This window comes from Emys orbicularis, chromosome 11 (genome assembly GCF_028017835.1).
Source record: "Emys orbicularis isolate rEmyOrb1 chromosome 11, rEmyOrb1.hap1, whole genome shotgun sequence".
Lineage (NCBI taxonomy): Eukaryota > Metazoa > Chordata > Testudines > Emydidae > Emys > Emys orbicularis.
In genome coordinates, this window is record NC_088693.1 from 18,104,391 (window position 1) to 18,127,331 (window position 22,941).

The following is a 22,941-nucleotide window of genomic DNA, read 5'->3' on the forward strand; positions in this document are numbered from 1 at the left end:
CTGGAACTTGGCTCCAGGCCATCTAGTGGTCCTTGGTGACAGTGTGGCCTAATAAATTAGAGCATTGGCCTAGGACTCAGGAGACCTGGGTTCTAGTTCTAGTCCTAGGTCTACCACTCACCTGGTGTGTGGGTGTGTGTGTGAGAGAGAGACCTTGGGCAAATCACTTCACCAGAGTGCCTCGGTTTCCCCATTTCTAAAATGGGGATTAAAATACTGACCTTTGTAAAGTACTTTGAGCACTATTTAACAGCTAATTATTAATGGGCTCTACACTTCCAAGCTTCTCATTGCTGGGGGTACCCTAGAATTCTACCAGATTCTTAGTCTTCTGCAGACATGGAAGAAGATTTGGCCCTATTAGCAGTAAGCTAACTTCATGGGGAAGGTTTGCCTATTTGATATTGTGCAAAAAATAAAATTCCAGACTCTTGCATTATTTTTAAAGGTGACATTTACAAGATGGACTCATCTCACAGCCTCAGGGACTGTGTGGTCTTTGATGACAGTCTCAAAGGACCGATGCAGTCACCAGGAAAGCCAAGAAACAATGTGTTGCTAAGCAACTGCTACCAGCATGCTATTCTATACTTATTCATTTAATTTCTAAAAGGACAAATTTTCTAAGTAGCCTCAGCTTAGCCACCAACAGTGCTACACACTCTTAACCAGTTGCAATGCTCTCCATGTGTGTAAAATAGCTGATTTGTACACACAAACCAGGTAGCTAGACATCTAGCTACTAAATTTGCAGGTGCCAATAAAGAGCATGCAAAATTGAGGGTTCATTTTTAGAAGCTGGTTTGCAAATTTGGCACAGAGGTCTTTGACAAAGGCTATCCTGTATTTGTGTCTTTTGTTTCAATTTTACTTTTCTTGAAAGTGACCAATCTTGATACTTCAGATGAGTGGCAACACTTTTTCTCAGCAGTTTGACTATGCATGTTGATGTTCCTGATGCATGAAGATCTTTTGTGTCATCATTCCACACACATTTGGCCAACAAACTTTCTTAGGTAATGAAACAAAGGCAAAATGGGGATCTTCAAATACCATATGGAAGATATTGAATCTCAGATCCCAGCATCCTGACTAAACTGCTTTTTGAAAAGAGATTAAGCGCAGTACATCTAATTCTGCTGTCAGTTACAATGATTGTCACTAAAATCTGTGGGATTACTCCAGATTTTTCACCAGTGTACCTGAAATCAGCCCTGGCCCCTAATTGTTGTTATCTGGCAAAGTTACCCTGAAGAAGACTTTTTACCTCAAAGAAGTCATGAAAGAAGATTGTGCAAAAAGAATATACGGAAGCTTCCGCATGAATCAGGGGGTGCAATTTGTTTTTAAAGACTTTGTGATGCCTCATAGAAACTTTGAGAAATACTTAGAAACAATTCTGCTTGGACAGTCTGCATTTTGAGTGTTTCTCTTTTCCAGTTTCTTCTTGTTTGCACAAAAATGCAGTCTTTATTCTGTAAGGGTGAAATGCACTCCAGTTCAGAGCCCTTACCCACCACAGAGTGTTATGCAATAACACTTGTTGAGAGTCACTGACCTTGATGAAGTGGAACGTCATGCTCACGTTGACCCCTAATATAACCCTTATGGGATGCATCGGCCCTCTGCACTGGGGTGAATTTCACCCGAGAAACTTGGCATGGCGCTGAGGAATCAAGCCCACTGTTTTTCAAAGTTTCCCTTGAGGACTTACCTGCTTTTTAATGCACATTGCAAACCAGAAGTTGTTCAACAGCAGATCACCTGTACACAAATTTGACTCCTATAAAGTTGCCAAGGTCTCTGAGAGCTTTGGCACAGTGCTGTGCTGACTGGAGCAAATAAAAGGATTCACCATTAAGATACATATAGTAGTCCCAAAGATATTTAGTACTATAATGCAGAACAGACCCTTAAATATTTAGTAGCTCTGAATTACAGGGTCATTTTCCTTTTGGGAGGTTCTGGTCATGTCAAACTACATGGAGGTTCTGAATTCCAGTCCCAAGCTCCCTGGGTTAGCAGAACCTCTCTGCCCCTAAGGCCTTATCTTGTTCTCTGACCAGCACTTGGAGGTTGTCAAGATCAGCCCTCTATGATGAACCATGACATAGTGCCTGAGGTAAGCAAGAAAGAAGTTTCTTGACGCTCCTCTAAAAATGAATGAATATATTCCATGCTTTTTATTAACACAAATGTAAGAAGCTGCACCTCAGCATGGAATTCTAATTTTTTAACACAGCAACTTGCATTACATAATACGGAAAGACAGTTGTGATCTAGTAGTTGTGCATAGCTGTTGAAAAAGAACCATAATTTATGGTCTTCCCTAGAACTCCAGATGGAGCCAATAGTGTTCGACAGACAGTAAGCAGAGACTGGGGGAGCACAGATTGAGCTAGTAGTACTAAAATTATAGAGAATAAAGGATAGTCCCAGCCAGTGTCAGAGAGCCTGGGGAAGAATGAGTGATATTGTGTAGAAATACTGAATTGGGGGGGGAGGATAAAATGAGCCAGTATTGTGACCAAGCCAAAGAAGTAGGAGCATAGCTACAGCCACAATTCTGCATTTCCATGAATTTTTATAAAGTAATATTGAAGGGACTCTGCGAAAAGGAGAGGGAAGATGAGAAGCATGAATTTATCCACTAGCAGCTGCATTTTATGCCCTCTTTATAAAATCTTTCAGAAGAGAAAAGAAGGGAGTTAATAGCAACATGTTTAAAGTCTTTGTTTTTCTATAATAATTAACTTTTAAGTTTATAAACCAACTTTTATTTCAAACTCTAGATCAAAAACTCCATTTATACTGCATGTATAAATACACAGCTTAACCTCACTCTCCACTGTACAGTAATTTATGCAATAGCACTTCCTGAGAGTCACTGACTTTACATTACTTTGCAGCTCCCCTGGAATGTTAGCTCCCTGATTGGTTACTGTATGTAGACAACCTGATAGGACAGCAGGTGGACTTAAATAACACCCTAAGTTAACAGCAATCTGCTATGCCAGGGAGTACAGCAAACTCAAGGTTAATTAGAAAATGTCTTTCTTAAAACAGCAATTCTCGTGTGATCCTTTAGAGATGAAAATTGATATTCATAGTCACATTCTACCTAAGGAATGGCCTGATCTAAAAGAGGTAATAAGAGGTTAGACATTTGCTGCAGTATTAGAGCAGCATCTATTGTTACCATTGTAGTTTCTGATTTATCAATGTTTCTATTACTATATAAACATTTGTTTTCAATGGGTTTTTCTCTGATTTGGGGGGATTTAAGATCCTCATTCTGCACTATTTATTAAAGAAAAACTCCTTGGGCCCTATTTCAAGCCCCTTGTATTACTTTAAAGCAGTTTGAGTTTGTGTGTGCTTTCTAAATCCACATTAATTATGAATTTTGAAGCTCTATAAAACAAAGGCTTACTATGCTGGTTGCTAAATTAAGTAGGTGGGGTAGTTACAGATTTCTGTATTTTTATATATTGCCTGAACAATCTGATTTTTTTTTAAAGATTTACAGTTGTAAAAATGCTGCGCTATTAATTCTGTGTTCTTAGTAAAACAGTTAACCTATTAGGGGAAGGTTTTCAAAGACACACAGGACAGTTAGGTGCCCAAATCCCATTGACTTTAAATCTCCCCCTTAATTTGGTTTGTATTCACATTTTCTTAAAACATGTGTAAAAGAAGCATTAAGCAAATGACTAATAATGAATAAGACTGAAATCACTTTGCGATTCAGCCTGCATCCACTGAAGTGAATGGGCATATCACCATTGATGGCAATGGATACAAGATCACCCTTTTTGTGTTTAGCTAAAATTCTTTTTTTTTCTTTTTTTCTTTTTTTAACTATTCCTTCTTTTGGTGGAACTTTTTAAGCCATTGGACAGATTCAGTATATTGCACTCTAAATGAAAAACTCAGTTAATAAATTCAAATACTGCTCAGAATAGAGGGCAAGTTAAATTGTTTGTTTTTAATATTTGCATTAGAGGTAGTCTAAATCTTATCACTTATTGATATTGTAAATTCAGAGTCTCTTAGTAAATCCAAAATGCACTGTCAGAAATAACTCCCTAGGCTCCATGTTCCATAGTTGCAAGCTGCCTTGGTCGTGCAGTAGGACCCAGGTGCAGAAGGGAGAAGTATTGGTAGCATGTTTTTCACACAGAGGCGTGATCTATTTCTTAACCCCCTCTCTGTCTCACTTTCCCCATCTGTAATATGGAGGCATGGGTGCTCTGGGGATTCCTTAGTTAATATTTGCACAGTGCTTTGAAAATAGAATGTGCTATAGGTATTATTGTACTAAAAAAATCTAATTCTTTTGATGTTACATATAATCAGATTGTTTAATTTAAAAAATATAGACGTATCTAGTTCTAACTCAGTTTGTAGGATAGCCTTAACCGTGTTGAACACTGTGGAATATATTTTTATCCTTTTTATTAATTCTGCAGTAAGGTAGAGAATTAGTAACGTCACTTTTAAAAAAAAAACATATAATGAAACAGAATATAATTTCTGAAATTATTTTCTGATAAAACTGTGACTTTGTATGATCAGCTCCATTAAACAAGTTGAGTGTAGGTGGTTTTTAAAGCTCATATAATATTTCCATTTGAGGCAAGCTAGCAAATTAGTTAAGAGAGAGGATGAGAACTGAATTAGCTGCTTTTTTTTTTTTTTTTTTTGGTAATGGCTGTTTTGAGACCCTTATTCCATTCTATCTTCATGGTAGTTAGAATGAAAGACTACTAGGCTTTTGTCTGTCAATATGAAACCATTTTATCTCATTGTGCCTAACTTTTGACTGCAAAAGAATACTGTGATTTCAGCCTTGCTGTTAGGCACCAGACACAAGCTGAAGCTCTCTTTACACTGTGTGTCTCTCTTCCTTTGATATACTGAGATTTCAATTTGTTCCTGATGACAGAAATTTCAAAAGTAGTTTTTGCAGGTTTGTTAGCTCTGTGTTTCTGTGAATGTTAAGTGCACAGGCTAGCAGAGGTTGAAGGTTAGAGAAGGACAGAAAACTGCAATTTATTTATTCAAAAATGAGTAGCAATGGGACCTGGAATTAAGAACACATATGTGATTATTCATTTAAAACTGTCAACAGTAACAATAATACAGATAGAACTGATTGGAAGGTAACGTGTTTTCTGATCCATTAGCTCTGTCACAGGCACATGCAGTGCTATCTTATAATGTTTACATTACATTGTTGGTATCAGAATTACTGAATCTTGAACCTAAGATAATAGAAAACTTTGTGTTGGGTTTGTTCACCTGTGAACTTGGAAACCCATAACATATATAAAAATCATAGAATCATTAAAATTTAGGGCTGTAGAAGAGGTCATCTAGTCTAGTCCCCAGTGCTGAGGCAGGACCCCGAAGCTATGCAGTATAATTAGTGATGCCTTGCACTTGAAGAGGTCATATTGCAAGGAAAACTTTCTCTTAAACTGGTTAGAACTGCTTTTTCACTCCTCTTGCTGAATTCTTTATAGCTCCAAATGTATGGGCCAACATTTTCAAAAGTAACTAGTAATTTTGAGTAAGTGAAGTGAAAAAGTGATCAGTGAAGTGCTTGAATGAGGAGTATGAAATGCATCCAGTTAATCCCTGAGGGCTTAAGGGGGAAAATTGGTGAGGAAAAAAATAGATCATTGACTACTTGATCTATTGTCTATGTGGTTGAGCTGTATAATGCTTCTGTTATCTGTATAGTTGCATAATCATAGTTATTAGGGAGCTGATCCAAAGCCCATTGAGGTCAATGGAAGTCTTTTCATTTATTTCAGTGGACTTTGGCTCACACCCTATGTGTCCTTGGCAAAATACAGTTTTAATGGTATGTAAATTTAAATTGGTGTAAATTAATATATCAACATACCACAGTCAACAGTATCTCTGGCTGAAGTCAGGGGCCTTATTTATACTTGAAGTCAATGATTGGTTTGCCTGCCTGCATTGGATATGCAGGATCATAATTTTGCTTATGTTGATGTGTTAATGATTCCTGCTTTTGTCCAGTTTCCTGCAAAATGTTACTTTATGGAAAAAATAGAGAATTCTGACCCTCTCTCTATCATCATACTTCATTATTTCATATACTTTCAAATCTTATGATTTAAAAAATTAAATGAAAATAAACCTCTGGTGGGGTTTTTTATTTTTAATTCAAAGAACTTTAAACCTCTTCAGGAGACTCAATGGACATCTAACTTGTATCTTTTAAGCCTGTCTCTCCTGATTAAATATTAATAGGGAGAAGAAGGTGACCTTCAGCCTTGCTGCTGAATCATGGAAGCTGAAATGCAGAATCAATACATCTTCATGCTAATGATTAACTAATTGCAGTTTGCTAGGATCTGTGCCGGATCATTTCTCATCTCTTATTTTCCTTCACATACTTCATTTGGTTGTTGTTTCTGTTTTAAAATACTAGTCTGTACAGTAAGGTACAGCCCCAATATAGTAAGGTACTTAAGCATGTGAGTCAGGCATCTTAAAATTAATTCTTAGACACATGCTTAGGTATCTTACTGAACCAGAGGCTAAAGGCTCAATCCTGCAAGTGTACTAACCCAACCCAGCAAAACAGTCAAGCACATATTTAAAGTTAAGCATCTGAATAGTCCTACTGAAGTCAAAGGAACAATTTACGTACTTAAAACTAAGTATATAGTTGGGTGTTTTGCTGAACTACAGAGTGATCAGCACCTTGAAGGACTGAGCCCTAAAGAGGATTATGTTATGGCCTGATCTTGTGAAGCTCTGAGCTCCCTCTACAAGGCGCTGAGCACCCTCAGGTCAGCACCTTGCAGGATCCAGATGCCAGAGATTTAAAAGAATTTTTGCCATTAAATCAAGGAATATGTGCTAAAGTCATACACAAAGGAAAGCTTTTGCTACTATAATAATTGTGAAAGTTCACTAGCTGATCTTACTGGCGCTATTCAGTAACTGGCTACACTCCAAAAATAATGCAAATGTTCAACTTTCTAGATGTGCCCTTGGGTTCAGAGTATTCATTTATGGTTTATGAATGCCTGCCTTTTTTAAGGAGAAAAGCATCATAAACAATAAAAAATGACAAATACTTGGAAGTTTGTCTTGTATGTAATGGTAAAATACAATTTTTTTTATCAATCTTAATAACTGTCTAAAATGGCAAGATGTTTGGAAACCACTGTCAGATTTCCAAACACATTTCATCAAATGTTCCTCTAATATTTTCTATCTATACTGTACAGTTAATTTGTCATGTAACATTTACTTTTTAACCATTTTATTAACTTATTCCGGGGGGGAAACTGACAATTCTCAATTGTTATTATCTGTTCTGGATATGTATTCAGAGCTTCAAGAAGCTTTCTCCAGATCCAGGGTATTTAACTGAGGTTTTCTGGTGAAAATCTCTTAACCTTACCTAACTGAATCTTCCATACGTGCATCTTTGGAACAGAAAACACTGTGCAGATGAAGATAACATCATTGTGAAGAGTGCTGTGCAAATAGCTCATTGGCTGCTAAATGAGTATACACCACTACCTCGATATAACGCGACCCGATATAACACGAATTCGGATATAACGTGGTAAAGCAGTGCTACGGGAGGGCGGGGCTGCGCACTCCGGTGGATCAAAGCAAGTTCAATATAACGTGGTTTCACCTATAACGCAGTAAGATTTTTTGGCTCCCGAGGACAGCATTATATCGAGGTAGAGGTGTATGTGTAAGGTTATATGGATGAAGTACAGCTACATAGGTGCATGTAATACACACCGCATATGACGTGGTTTCTCACAAACATGGATGCATATATCCTGTGTTAGATCTTCAGCTGGTGTAAATCAATGTAGTTCAACTCAATTCAGTGAAGCGATGCTAATTAACACCAGTTGAGATCCTGACCATATGTGCACCATAAGTATGTAAGTGCACCACCCTTTCTAGCTGCCTTTCATCAGATGAAACAGTCCCACTTTTGACAGCCTAAAGAAAATGTGGTTTTGCATCCACTTTTAGCTAATAAAGCTCTAAAAGGATATTAACCATGAAAATGAATCATAGAAATTCAAGGAGTCAGTGGAAAACACTCTTAAAAGGGGATGAGTCTGTCTTTACTTCTTAGATGACTACCTAAGCATCTGGCATGCCCACAAAAGGCTATTGTCTCTCCCACACTGGTGCAGTGGATATTTTTGTTTTATTTATTTTATTTTAATTCTTCTCCTCCTCTTCTTTCCTTTGTGACTCTTTGAGTTTCTTTCTTGCCGCTTACTTCCCCCTCCTCTTTGCCCTATTCCGGGTCCACCTGAGGGAGATGCTGCTATTTGGGAGGGAAGGCTTTATCCATGAGGGTCATCTTGCACTTGGATCTGTCTAGCTGCATGAACTGAGCCTTTGATTTTCATTCCATACCACTGTCTAATCACTGGCCTTTTCTTCCTTCCTTCACAGAGATATGGTTATGGTGGATGGGTTCAACTGGACCACCATTGCAAGGTACGCAGTTCTCATTCAGTAAGGCATTATTGTGGTGTCAGCCACCTGTACCCTTTAAAAAGCAGAGTGCCAATAAAGTTGATGGCCAATGTTTAACTTGCAGTGTCATTAAGCTACACCTTTTTAGGAAGCAAGATTACTCCAAACACTGAAATATCACCATAGCTCTTTCTGTAAAAGGACTGAGATAGGGTATAACTGCCTTCTAATCTCAATTTGAAACATTATCCAGCAGTCTTCATAATTACCGCAGCCTAATATAGAAGAACCTCAGAGTCATGAACACCAGAGTTATGAACTGACGACACACCTCATTTGGAACCAGGCAGCAGCAGAGACCCAAAAAAAAGTAAATATGGTACAGTACTGTGTTAAACGTAAACTACTAAAAAAATAAAGGGAAAGCAGCAATTTTTCTGCATAGTAAAGTTTCAAAGCTGTATTAAGTCAATGTTCAGTCATAAACTTTTGAAAGACCAACCATAACATTTTGTTCAGAGTTATGAACATTTCAGAATTACGAACAGCCTCCATTCCCGAGGTGTTCGTAACTCTGAGATTCTACTGTATTCACAATGGGTAGCTCTAAAAAACAGATTTTAATAATAAAAAAAGCATAACTTAGATCACATTAAAAACTTTTTTTCCATAGAATCACCAATTTTAGAACTTAACCCAGAAATTGACCCAGATCTTCTGACATTATATGGCTGTCTAGAAGGAAAAGAAAACACAAATGGAACTATCTAATCATATTTTTATAGAAGTTAAAGAACTAGAACAAAGAACTTTCAAAAAGAAGAAAGAGTAATTCATTCCTCAGTTTTATAGCAAGGACAGCAAAGACAGAACAGTGGTTTCAGTCGGAACAGTATGCAGCCTTTTGGGGCCGTACTGTACACCGAGCTGTGTGCATAATTGATTTTTCAGTTCCGTGGCTAAAGCTGTGCAAAGAAAGGTAATTCCATTTTCCGGAGGATTTTGTTATTTCAAAATCTGCTTTTGTTTAAATTTTCAACAAAACCCCCAAATTCTCCCCAAATGGGGAGGGAGCTCTGAGGCAGTCCGCCTTGTGGGCTGCTGCTGACCGTGGGAGCATGGGGATCCCCAATGTGCAGGCAGGCAAGGAGTCAGGTGGGCTCCAGGATACCTACGTGGCAGGGAGTGTTTAGTCAGAACGTTGTCAAAATTAAACTATCTCTATAGGACATTTTGGTTTTGATAAATTGGCAAATTCCATTGAAAAACTCATTTTTCTGATTTTTTCCCCCAACCTGCTATAGTTGTGGTGTATATAACCAGAACCTGCAGCAGGGGGCAGTGCAGAAGTGACCTGCCTCAGCAGGCGATACAGAATGCATTGTATCTCAAGATGCCACTAGCAGCACAGAGAGAACACATGCACTCCCTTCTAGGATGAGCCAGCTCCCTTCCCAGGCCCCCAGCCTTCTGGAGAGGTTAGCATTATTAATGGAACTAGCCTGGAGCAGTCCTTGCCCTCAGTGGAGCGCAGGGACTGCCAATCCATCCAGCCACCTCAGGTTCACAAGGAAGGGAAGGTTCCTTATACCCTCTCCTTATCCCTCACAGACTTGTGAAAAGCTAGCAACAATTGAGTCCTTAACATAAAATTTAAGAATAATTTGTTGGTAATAATAATAAATAAAATATTTTATAGTGCCATAAGTTTACATACAAGACACAAAGCCTGCCCTGAGGAGGTAAATAATACAGGACAAATGAACACAAGCGAAGAGGCAAGCTAACACTTCAGGAGCCTGACCCAATTGCCCAGTGAAGTCAATGGGAGCTTTCCACTGACTTCAGTAGGTGCTGGATTAGGTCCCAGGATTGTATTATGTTGAGAAAGGAAGAGTGGGTGCTTGAAGAGGTGGGATAAGGAGGATGATCTAGTACACAGGTCACTGCACTGGACTTCAAGAAACTTGTATTTAGTTCACATCACAGCCACATACTTCCTGTGCTTCCTTAGGCTCCTGCTTCAGTTCCCCATATCCCTGCCACATGGAGTTGTTGTGAGAATACAATCTATTAATGACTGTGAGGTGCTCATACTGTGGTGATGCATAGGTAGTTAGCTAAGGAGGGATCTGAAGAAAAGGAGGAGGTATCTGGTGGGTAAGAATAGGAAGAATGATTTATACAGTGAGCAGCAAGACACAAGGTGCACAGTTGAGAGTGCAAAAAGGAGAGACGTCCTTAGTCCAGCTAAAAACTTGAGCACATGCTTAACTTTAAGCACGTGCACACTCCCATTTAAGTCAACTAACTAAAACCAGTTACATTATTAAATGGTTGGCAGTTTAGATGGTGAGTTTAACAAGACAGAGTTAGAGTTAATCTGCTCCCATCTTCTGAGGTTCAGACATGTCTTCCAAATGGGACCTCTGCACTGAGAGATAGAGGGATGAGTGATATTTGATTGACTAGATCTGCACAACAACACAAAAAGAATAAATATCTCGTGCTTGGCATTTTCAGGGTGTTGTCTCAGCATCCCCTTCAGCTTTAGTCTCATGAAGACAGTAACTGAGCTGCTCTGCTTTTTAACAAACAAACAAAAAAGCCTCATTCCCATGATTCCTCACTAGAGTTATAACTATTACATGTGTTATGTAAAACATAGACTGAGACTTTCCAAGCTACCTGATGAATTTAGATGCTATTTTCCTATTAATCATAATAGATTTGAATAATACTGATCTTGGGACAAGAACCTGTCAACCCTCAAAGTGATAATCGGGAATTCTTAAGTAATCAATATAATTAATATATAATCTATAACTTGGGCTACAGAATGGGAACTGGACATCCAAATCCTTTGGCAACTTGGAAAATCACAGTCTGTGTGTGTCTGTGTGTGTGCATCTGTGTGAGCACACATGAGTAATAAAAATAAAGTTGAGAAGTTTGATAAAATGCAACATCTGTTTATTACAAGAACATTCCAATGTCACCAACATCATTGGAATTATAAACCATGGAAGTTTTTAAAGATTCAGTTGGAACCCTGAGGCAAGCTAGTAGTAGCAGCACTATGGGCTATCCAGTGCTGCCTCTGTCAGAGTAGGTTGGATGTTACTGTCATTGGGAGGGAATAGAGTAAAGTCCTTTGCATATAACAGGAGCAAGGGAAAATGTGTCTTACGATGAGAGGAGGAAAAAGCTTCTCATAAGATTCTGTAAAAAAGAATCAAACCATAAAAAATTAATTATGTATTTTTTCAAAGGAGTGAAATTCTGAATTAAACTGATGAGCCTGATGATGAGAAATTTTGCCATGTTGCTCAACTGATTTCAGACAGCTGATTTTTAAATCTGTGTCTTAATTTCCACATAAATTTGTTAAAGCATAAAACACCAGGTGCTGTTAGGAGGAGATGTCATACAAATCTTAAGTTATGTCCTAGGTAAATTGATTAAGGCTTGAGAATAGAGGTCTCATAGTACCTTGTCTGACAGCTCCACTCTAGCCATTGGTTTGGAAACATGAACAATTTCCTCAGGATCCATGTGTTTATCATTACTGCAAAACCTGTTTCCAATTAACTTTACAAAATTACTACATAATTTTGTATTTTAAAAGTGTCTGGATCATGTGCATTTTAGTGGTAGCGTCCAGAGACTGTAGCAACATGACTGGATTTCCAGCTCTCATTTTTTTGTTGAGCCAAATCTTGCTTGCCTTACTCATATGGGTAATCTCATTGATCTGAGTGAATTTAGTCAGGTGAATAAGTAGAACGGCAGTTTGTTCTGTAAAACAGGCTTTTCCTGAATTTACACACAAATATGAGGGTTCAGGATTGATCAGTGGCACATCCATGATCACACAAAATTCAATTAACACAGATGAAAGCAGCAATCATAATTCTTTATAGCCTGGCACTTAGCTTATTAGAAACTCTTTCATATTGCATAGCCTGATATTGCATGGAAAGGGTTTCTTTTTATCTTTCAGTATTTATGTATTAACAGCAGACAGGTCCCTTGGTGAAATTAAAATCCGTCTAACATTGGTTTCAGTATTAATAGAAGAAAATACATATGAGTCCTTTAGAGGCTAGCAGAGTCTGAAGAAAGAATTAAAAGTCTACTGTGCTCACTGAAATACTCCCAGTGGTAACTCAATAAAGGGCACATAGTCTATTTTTATATGACAAAATCTTTAATTCCGCTAGGCCTTTCCCTTACCCCCAAATATCCTGCTACCTGCATATTACACAATAATCAACAGTGGCTTGATACTGGATTTTTAAAATGTATTGGAATGTATGGCTAAGCTATCCCCTTCCATTTGGAAAATCAATTCTAACAGACTTTAAAGGATTTTGCCAGAGGAACAGGACTGTGGAGTTGTAATTTCTGGCTATAATATTGTGAGTCATTTTCTCAAACTGTGATATTGCTGCCAGCTCATTCTGGCAACCTGTCAAGGTGGCACAGAAAGGGAGAGAAAAAGAGGTTTTAAAATATTTATCAGGGAAATATATTTGTGAATGATGTATGAAGCTAATAACATATTCAAGGTTAAAAACAGCCTGACTCCTCATAGAGAGGAGACATGCAACTGAGTATGCCTGCTGCAATGAGTGTAATTTTATTAATTTAAGAAATTGTATGTCTATGTTCACAACAAGGAATAGTCTGAATTAACTATTATTTTACACTGCAGAATAGATGTACACTGAGTGAAATTCACGTCTCCTCCAGGAGCATCAGTCAACTGATTGTGTGTGTTGGGGGAGGAAACTAGGTGTGGGTTGGAGAGAATGTGCCCCCTCAGATTGGAGCAGGCTTTAGGGCTTCACTGCATCTAGCTGCCATCCACTGTGCTATTCCTCCACACCCTTTACAGAGGGGTTTCCAGCCACTAAATCAGTGTAATCGCAGATCCCGTCACTCCTCGCCTCCAACATGTCTGCTGTACGCCCATGCCTCTCTACCACACACAGGTGGAATCTGCAGGGTCCAGACATAACTTAATCCAGCTGTCTGCCATAGCTCAACTTTCATGCATTCCCATTACCCAACAGAAGCAGCTAAGAGTGTCTCTTGCAGGTATTGATGGGTTACATCTCATCAATTTGTTGAAGAATAAAACAATAGGAAAATTGGCTGTTGCAGTTGCTTTTGGTGTTGAATCACTAGCTCTAATAACATATCCATAAGAGCAAGTGGCTATGAACAGTTGCAACATTCATTTTCCTTGGCTTGATTTGACAAGACAGTGACTACACAGTGTCTGGCCAGTTGTCAAACCAATCAAAAATTAAAATCAGAAGTGTTGCCCTCTTCTCACAATTAAACGGACACAGTCAAAGTTAGTGACCTTGGTAATATTTTGACCTACATAACCCTGAGAGGGCTTTGCATTAAAACTGTATTCCTATAGTTCAGGTAATTGTTTTATATTGGATCTTTTCCCCTGATACGAATGCTTCAGTATTCTTTTTTTTATTATTATCATTACTTCGAAGAAAATTCAACCTGCAGCTTCCATTGGGGCTAACTCTATCTCTCAGACATGCGTCTGACGAAGTGGGTATTCACCCACGAAAGCTTACGCTCCAATACATCTGTTAGTCTTAAAGGCGCCACAGGACTCTCTGTTGCTTTTTACAGATCCAGACTAACACGGCTACCCCTCTAATACTCTATCTCAATTGTACTGGATGAATCTGCAGAACTCTACTGAATTTATAGAGTTACTCTGAATTCTCTCTGGAGTTACTAAGATCATTTTTGAGCCCACTGACTTCCAAAGGAATAGGGCAAACCTGAGGGCAGTACTTGGCTCATAGTCAACAAACAGCACTCATAAGCATCACTGTCAGGGCCGGCTCTGGCTTTTTTGCCGCCCCAGGCAAAAAAGCCTCCGCCGCCCCCCCCCCCCCCCCGCGGGGGCGGGGGGGGGGCGGGCGGAGCCGGGGGGGGGGCGGCGAGCCCCGGCGGGGGCTCCGCTCTCCCGCCGGGGGGAGGGCGGCCGGAGCCCCGGGGCGCTCTCCCCCCAGCGGCCGGGGGGAGGGCACCGGAGGGGAGGGCGGCCGGAGCCCTGGGAGGAGGGTGGCGAGCCCCGGCGGGGGCTCGGCTCTCCCCCCCCGGCGGCCAGAGCGCCGGGGGCAGGGCGGCGAGCCCCGGCTGGGGCTCGGCTCTCCCCCCCCGGCGGCCAGAGCGCCGGGGGCAGGGCGGCGAGCCCCGGCTGGGGCTCGGCTCTCCCCCCGGCGGCCAGAGCGCAGGGGGCAGGGCGGCGAGCCCCGGCGGGGGCAGGGCGGCGAGCCCCGGCGGGGGCTCGGCTCTCCCCCCGGCGGCCAGAGGGCGGCGAGCCCCGGCTGGGGCTCGGCTCTCCCCCCGGCGGCCAGAGCGCAGGGGGCAGGGCGGCGAGCCCCGGCGGGGGCAGGGCGGCGAGCCCCGGCGGGGGCTCGGCTCTCCCCCCGGCGGCCAGAGGGCGGCGAGCCCCGGCTGGGGCTCGGCTCTCCCCCCGGCGGCCAGAGCGCAGGGGGCAGGGCGGCGAGCCCCGGCGGGGGCAGGGCGGCGAGCCCCGGCGGGGGCTCGGCTCTCCCCCCGGCGGCCAGAGGGCGGCGAGCCCCGGCTGGGGCTCGGCTCTCCCCCCGGCGGCCAGAGCGCAGGGGGCAGGGCGGCGAGCCCCGGCGGGGGCAGGGCGGCGAGCCCCGGCGGGGGCTCGGCTCTCCCCCCGGCGGCCAGAGGGCGGCGAGCCCCGGCTGGGGCTCGGCTCTCCCCCCGGCGGCCAGAGCGCAGGGGGCAGGGCGGCGAGCCCCGGCGGGGGCAGGGCGGCGAGCCCCGGCGGGGGCTCGGCTCTCCCCCCGGCGGCCAGAGGGCGGCGAGCCCCGGCTGGGGCTCGGCTCTCCCCCCGGCGGCCAGAGCGCAGGGGGCAGGGCGGCGAGCCCCGGCGGGGGCAGGGCGGCGAGCCCCGGCGGGGGCTCGGCTCTCCCCCAGGCGGCTAGAGCGCAGGGCGGCGAGCCCCAGGAGGGGCTCGCCGCTCTCCCCCCGGCAGCCGGGGGGAGGGCGCGGGGGAGAGGGCGGCCAGAGCGCCGGGGGGAGGGCGGCGAGCCCGGCTGTGGCCCCGCTCTCGCCGCGCCGCCCCCCTCCAGGTGCCGCCCCAAGCACCAGCTTGGTTGCCTGGTGCCCGGAGCCGGCCCTGATCACTGTGATGTCAAACTCAGGTGCCTGAATGATGGAGTTTAGTTAAGGAAATTGTTTCAGGATAACAAAGGGTGTCAGCAATAGAGAGGGGATTATTTTTAAATTATAAAAAGATACCTTGATATTGTCCTTTTGCATTACAAATGACATTTCTAAATATTTTTGGGGGGATTTTTTTTTCTATTGAACAAAAATGTAGGGCCTGAATTCTAGCACTGGATGGGCACTGGCAGCCCCACATACTTCTAACACAGTAGAATTTAGGCCATATTATCTTGACACAACTTTATTACCGTAATGAAAATTTCATTTCACAGGGGGAGGCAAAAATGATGAAGGAGGGAAAGGTTTTCAGAGTTATCCAAGAGAACTGCTGGAATCCAGAGGTTCGGATTAAAGAGATGAACAAATCAGGTAACTCCAAAAATGAAATTTACTAATCATAAATCAAATAGAACAACTTAAGCTTTCACACCAAAGTGTTCTATAATAACATTAAAATGAAAAGGTTTTGCAGCATTACAATTAGTTTAAATCAATTGCAAGTCAATGAAAACTAATACAGTTTACATTTAGACTCAAAAGAGACAGATTCTACCTTTCAGTACCTTGCTCCACAAATAGCCAAAATTAATTTCTGTGCAGGAAGGTACAAGTTAATATGAGTATGGGTGTCAGAACATGGCCTCAAAAGGAGAATATGCATTCCTGATTTTAAAAGTGATCTATAAAGGAGAAAAATGTGTTTGAGCTCTTTCTTTGTTTTTGATGATGTATTTAAAAAAAAAGAAAAGAACTTTCTGCCAAGTTTTTTTCCCCTGTTTGTTTTTGCATTACATTGTCTACCACGTTTTCGCTGGAGGACTGTGAGTAACTGGAGAATTAGTGGAATTATGTTATCAGATGAGACAAGAGGCCCTGATCCAGTAAGCACATGCCTAACTTAAAGTTTGGCTTCAAAAGGACCACTCGTGTGTATCATTAGGCAAATGCAATTATCTTCAAGAACTCATAGAGAATGGGTGAGATCACAGAGAACTGGAGAAGGGCAAACATGGTATCTATCTTTAAAAGAGAACAAAGAGGACCTGAGGAATTATAGACCATCAGTCTAATTTAGATATATGGGAAGATACTGGAACAAATTATTAAACAATCAATTTGTAGGCACTTGGAGGATAATAGGATGATAATCCATATTGGCTATTACTTAAGAACAAATTATGCCAAAGCAACCTAATTTCTTTCTTTGACAGGGTTACTGGCCCAATGGATGGGGGGGCAGGAAGGAGTATATATGACTTATTTTTATTTTAATAAAGCTTTTGACAGTCTCACAGGACATTCTCTTAAGCAAACAAGGAAAATGTGGTCTAGATGAAAATACTATAAGGTGGGTGCATAATTGGTTGAGAACCTGTACTCAAAGAGTATTTATAATGGTTTGCTGTCAAACTGGAAGAACATATCTAGTGCAGTTCTGCATGAGTCATTTCTGAGTCACATACTATTCAATATTTTCATTAATGACTTGGATAATAGAGTGGAGAGCAGAGGTGAAAGTAAGCCAGTACGCCCCGGTACAGCATACCAGCAAGAGCCGGTGCGCCATACCGGAGCGGCCCAGCTTCCCCAGGCGGCAATTTAAAGGGCCTGGGGTTCCCAGCAGTGGCTGGAGCCCCAGGCCCTTTAAATTGCCACCAGAGCCCTGCTGCTGGAGCCCTGGGGTAGTGGCAGCGGGGCTCCGGGGGCTATTTAAAGGGCTGGGGCGGTAAAAGCAGGGGAGTCCTGGGTCCTTTAAATAGCCCCCAGAGCCCTGGAGTAGCGGCGGGGCTCCGGGGGCTATTTAAAGGGCCCGGGGCTCCCGCTGCCTCTATGGCCCCGGCCCTTTAAATAGCCCTGGAGCCCTGCTGCCGGAGCCCTGGGGTAGCAGCGGCAGCCGAGCCCTGGGCCCTTTAAATTGTTGCCAGAGCCCCCAGCTGCCGGTGCTACCCCGGCGGGGGAGGGCACTTACCAGTACAGGGCGGGCCGGGGCTGGCTCTGACCCCCCCCATCCCCGCCCCTTCCACCGAGGCCCCGCCCCTTCCGGGGGCCAGAGCCAGCCCCAACCCAGTCCCATACCGGTAAGTCCCTGTTTTTACTTTCACCCCTGGTGGAGAGTATGCTTCTAAAATTTACAGAGGATGCAAAGCTAGTTGCAAGCACTTTGAAGGACAAGATTAGAATTAAAAAAACCTAAATAAATTGGAGAATTGTTCTGAAATCAACAAGATTAAATCCAATAAAGACAAATGCAAAGTACTACACTTAGGAAGGAAAAAATCAAATGCACAACTACAAAATGGGAAATAACAGGATAGGCAGTAGTACTGCTGAATAAAATCTAGGGGTTATAGTGGACCACACATTAAATATGAGACAAAATGTGATGCCGTGGCAAAAAATAAAAAATCATTCTGGGTGTATTAACAGGAGTGTCAGTGACTGGGATGTGGCTGGTAGTGTCTAGTGGTTGGAGCAGGAGTCGTGCCTAGTGGTTGGAGCAGGAGTCAGTAGGCAGGAATCGGATCTGAGGGTCAGGACCGGGTTACATGGAATGAGGCAGGGCAGGGGCAAGGCAGTAGCAGAGCTGGAGCAGGACTGGGAACAAGGCAGGAGCTGGAGCTATTGCAGCCACAGGTAAATGCTTTGAGCAGCCACTGAACAGCTGCTGCTGCTGGGCTTAAGAATCACTCTGCAGATTCTTTTAACTAATCAGGCAATGTACCCAATCAGGAAGCTACTACAGGCCAGCTGTGCTCATTAGGCTGCCTGGAGACTGGCTCTGCTGCAGGCCCTGATTCCTGACAGTACCTGCCCCCTCGAAGACCTTGGTGCGCAGGTTCTCAGAGTACGTCTGGTGGAACTTTTGCAATAGGTCCAGGGCATGGATGTTCTCTATTGGTTCTCAAGACCACTCATCCAGACTGTAGCTTTCCCAGTCCACCAGATGCTGGAATCTAACTAACCAAGGGTGAGGATTCTGTAGACCACACACTCCTCCTGTCCATGGACTGTTATGGGGGTCAGTGGCAGGTTGGATTGGCTTGGGTTTGGATTATTAGTGCAGGGTTTTTTAAAAGTGACATATAAAAGAGGGGATGGATCTTCATGCACTTGGGCAGCTGTAATCTGAAGGCCACTGGGTGTACCCATTCTGTAATCTGGAAGGGGTCCATGTATTGGGAATCTAATTTGGCAGATACGTGGTTCAATGTAAGGTTCTGGGCAGAAAGCCACACCTTGTCATCTATGGCCAGACTGGAAACAGCCTAATGGTCCTGGTCCACATGGTGTTTATAGGCTTCTTTGGCAGACTGCAAGTGTTCCTTGAGCTCATGGTGCATCTGTGGTAGGCAGGAGACTAAATCCGCTGCGGCCAGTACTGGGGAACTCATGGGCAAGTCTGGGTGGAAGTGGGGGTGAAAGCCCTAGTTTGCAAAAGAATGGTTTATGTGGGATCAAGGCATGGATTGCATTGTTATATGTGAATTTGGCATGGCACAGCAGGGGAAGCCAGTGGTAACTCAAAGAGCAGTGAAGTTACTCCTCCAAGATTTGACTGACTTTCTCTGTTTGTCCATTACTCTGTGGGTGATAGGCAAGACAAGGTGAGGGATTCAATACCAAGAGTCTGAGAAATTCCCATAAGAATTGGGGGATGAACTGGGGACCCAGGTTCAATACAATGCCCGTCAGTAACCCAAGGTAGTGAAAGACATTTTCTAGGAAGAGCCAAGCAGTAGGAACAGTATGGTGTAGGATGAAGTGTGCCCTCTTTGTTATGAGGCCCACAAAAACCAGGATTACCCTGGGATCATGGCAGTTCTGCAATGAATTCCATTCATATAGAAAACCAAGGCTGTGGAGGTGTGAACAGATTTGGAGGAGACTTATGGGTTTTGATCATGAGTTCTTGGTATGGGCACAGAGGTTGCAAGACTTGATGTAAGCTCATGACTTGGCCATCAAAAGCTCCTTGAGACCAAATTCCTGGTCTTGAATTGGCCAAATTGGCCCACAAGTGGCAAATTGTGGCATAGTTTCAATAACTGATGCCTAGGTTGTCCCACTGGAACATAAATTTAATCCTTATGCTAGAGGAGGCCATTCTGTAGTCAGAACTCGGATTCGGGTCAGGTACCCAGATCATTCAGGGTCTCACGGATCTGGGTTGTGAACAGGTTGTCGAGGAGTGGATGGAGGATGTCAGACTGCTGTAGTTCATCCCATTGACAAAGTTGGGCACCTTGAGTATAGTGGCAGAGGGCTCTTCACCAGCTTTGAGATATTTGTCTTTCCAAGATAGGGCATCCACCTTTCCGTTTCTCACCCTTGGGTGATAGGTTGTCACAAAGTCACATTGAGCAAAAAGAATCTGCAGATCTAGTATTGGTTAAGGCATCTAGCTGCCCGTAAATACTTCAGATTTCTGTGATCCATTAGGAGATGAATGGGGAAATGGGGTTCCTTCTAGGAGGTGGTGCCACTCCTTGAAAGCTACTTTAATAGCCAGTAGCCAAGACTTGAAGGGACGGGACAGGGAGGAGTAGGTTGTGGGGGCCCATGTGTCAAGATAATACTGCACCTGTTTGAGGCATCAGCCTGGATCATAAATGGTTCAGGATCTGAGTGAATCAGGATGGGTGCTCAGGTGAATGCCCTCTTCAGTCAAATCAAAGGCCAACTGAACCTCCATAGACCATGTAAACCAAGCCCCTTTTTGGAAAAGTGCCATTTTGGGTGCAATCAGGCTAGAGAAACCTTTAATAAATTGCTTGCAGAAATTGGCAAACTCTAGGAATCGCTGAGTCAGTCCCTGGGTAACCTAACAAGCACAGCTGGCCTGTTGTAAGCTGCCTGATTGATTGGTCGGAAGAGTCAGCAGACCAGCTCTTAAGCCCAGCAGCAGCAACAGTTCAGCAACTGCTCAAAGAATTTGCCTATGGCTGCAGTAGCCTCTGTGCCTGCTTGTTCCCAGCCTTGCTTCTGCCTTATTCCAGCCCTGCTCCTGCACCTTTTTTTACATCAAAGAAGTGTCGTGGTCAAAGACACCCACGCATTGATTTTAGTTCAAAGACTCAAGTCTGAGGCCAGTTTATTGACATACATGCCAGTGCACTGGGGTGCAGTCTGAAGACTGACACACCGAGGACCGCTCGCAGGCGGCTTTTATTTCATTAAACCGCAAGCAAAGTACAAACAATACGTCATGAGTTAAGAAATTGGGGTTGGGATCACTCCCCTCTTCCCGGCACCTTCCTTATTATTTTCCGAGAATTGGGTGTTTTATTTGGGTACGGGGGCGCTTGGTGGTTTTCCCCAGGGGTGGTACTTGGCACCAGTTTTTGGGTACATTTCTCGGCAAGGTACATGTTATTTTCCGGGGTTTTACGGTTAAGGGTTAAGGGGGTTACCATGGGACGCCTAAAGAAGATCTATGATTGGCTAATTTTGCAGATAGCTGGAATTGGAAAGTTTGCAGATAGCTGCAACTGCAAGAGTGATCAGCTCTTTGCAAAAGCGATTTCTTAATGTATTTCATAAACTTGTGGTTATTATATTGCTAAAGCAGTTTCTGTTGTAGCCTTTAGCATTGTTCTTTGTTTTTCCTCCCCCTCCTCTGGCCATTACCCTTGACCGAGTTTGGCAGAGAACTGTGTTGTTCAGTCTTGCTCAGGCCTGGGCCTGTACTGCTCTGTGTAAGGGTAGTTAGCATAACAGATCTCTGTTGGAGGGTTTATTTCGGGGCCTTCAGATTCACAGCTTTGGCTATTAAAAAGCAGGCCCCCCTGTTCTATTTCCCCACAGAAGCAAACTAAAAGAGTCCAATTTTTTTTTCCTGCTTTGCAGGTCACCTTTAATAAGCAGTGAGTTCCTCAAAGGATAATAACTACAGGCCATATCTTATTCTTGTTTCATTCATGGAGCTGCAGCTATTGATTTCAAAGACAATTTTGAGTAAGAAAGATTGAGGGTATAGAATATCAGGGTTGGAAGGGACCTCAGGAGGTCATCTAGTCCAACCCCCTGCTCAAAGCAGGATCAATCCACAACTAAATCATCCCAGTGAGGGCTTTGTCAAGCCTGACCTTAAAAACCTCTAAGGAAGGAGATTCCACCACCTCCCTAGGTAACCCATTCCAGTGCTTCCTCACCCTCCTAGTGAAAAGGTTTTTCCTAATATCCAACCTAAACCTCCCCCACTGCAACTTGAGACCATTACTCCATTAGATCATGGCCCTAAAAATTAACCACCAAAAATGACACAGTTTGGGAGGGAAGATGCAAAGAGTTTCTCTCAGTTAAAGAAAGCTGGTAACCAGCAGGGTAAAATGTCATTAACTCAGGTAACTTAGGCCCTGTTATTAGGTCCTATTTGTGAAAAGCTTTATGCAGCAACATAAAAACTTTATCATTGCTAAGAAATGCAACTGGTACCCAGTGCACCAGAACAGCGATTAGATCACATGATCATACCTCCTGGCTCCAGCCAGAATACAAGATGGTGTATTAAAATACTTACTTACTGCAAAGCCAATGTGAAAACTGAGTTAAGATCACAGTATTATGTCAAATGCCACACTAGCCAAGCTATGTGTGGCACTGAATTCAAATATTAATTTTAACTAAACTTTAATTTCTTTCCCCTCTGTGAAATCTTTTTGGTCCTTCCTGCCTCAGTGAAGACATAGCAGAATGTATCACTCTATGTCATAACAAATACCATGGATTGCAGTAAGATGCTGGTCGTTGCAGATGTGCATTCTGAAATATCAGTGAACCAGGATGTACCAAGAGGATTTCAGAAAAGTGTGGGGGAGAGGGAAAATACTTTATCAAAAAGTAAGTTAAAACTCATTTATGTGGTGAGTCGTCTCCCTCATTCCCTCACAGTGTGGTGACCGGGAATATTCAGCACAGAAATCTCTTAAGTCCATTTTTATATTTGCTTTGCCGTTTGCCTTTCCACAAGCTGGAATGCCAGAAATTAAAGCATTAATGCAATCTCTCTGTCAGACAAGGAAAGAAAAGACTGAATTCTGGAAATGATCTTAAGGTGGTAGAAATCTGAATTTACCATGTCAGAGAAATAGATGATTCTGTTCCCCTTTAAAAATCAGAACACCAAGGCTCTTAACGATTTATAGTTGATGACTGAATATCAGAGCCACCAAAGGAAGA

General features: G+C 43.1%; 1 protein-coding gene across 1 annotated transcript in view; it reads left to right on the plus strand.

Moving 5' to 3' along the window:
* Nucleotides 1-3,048: 3,048 nt before the first annotated feature.
* The window catches only part of ACMSD (aminocarboxymuconate semialdehyde decarboxylase), a 49,409-nt gene continuing 29,516 nt past the window's right edge, over nucleotides 3,049-22,941 (plus strand). The window contains exons 1-3 of the mRNA XM_065413734.1: nucleotides 3,049-3,147; nucleotides 8,488-8,532; nucleotides 16,035-16,131. Coding sequence (XP_065269806.1) covers nucleotides 3,049-3,147; nucleotides 8,488-8,532; nucleotides 16,035-16,131 — 241 coding nt within the window. The remainder of the gene's footprint in view (nucleotides 3,148-8,487; nucleotides 8,533-16,034; nucleotides 16,132-22,941) is intronic.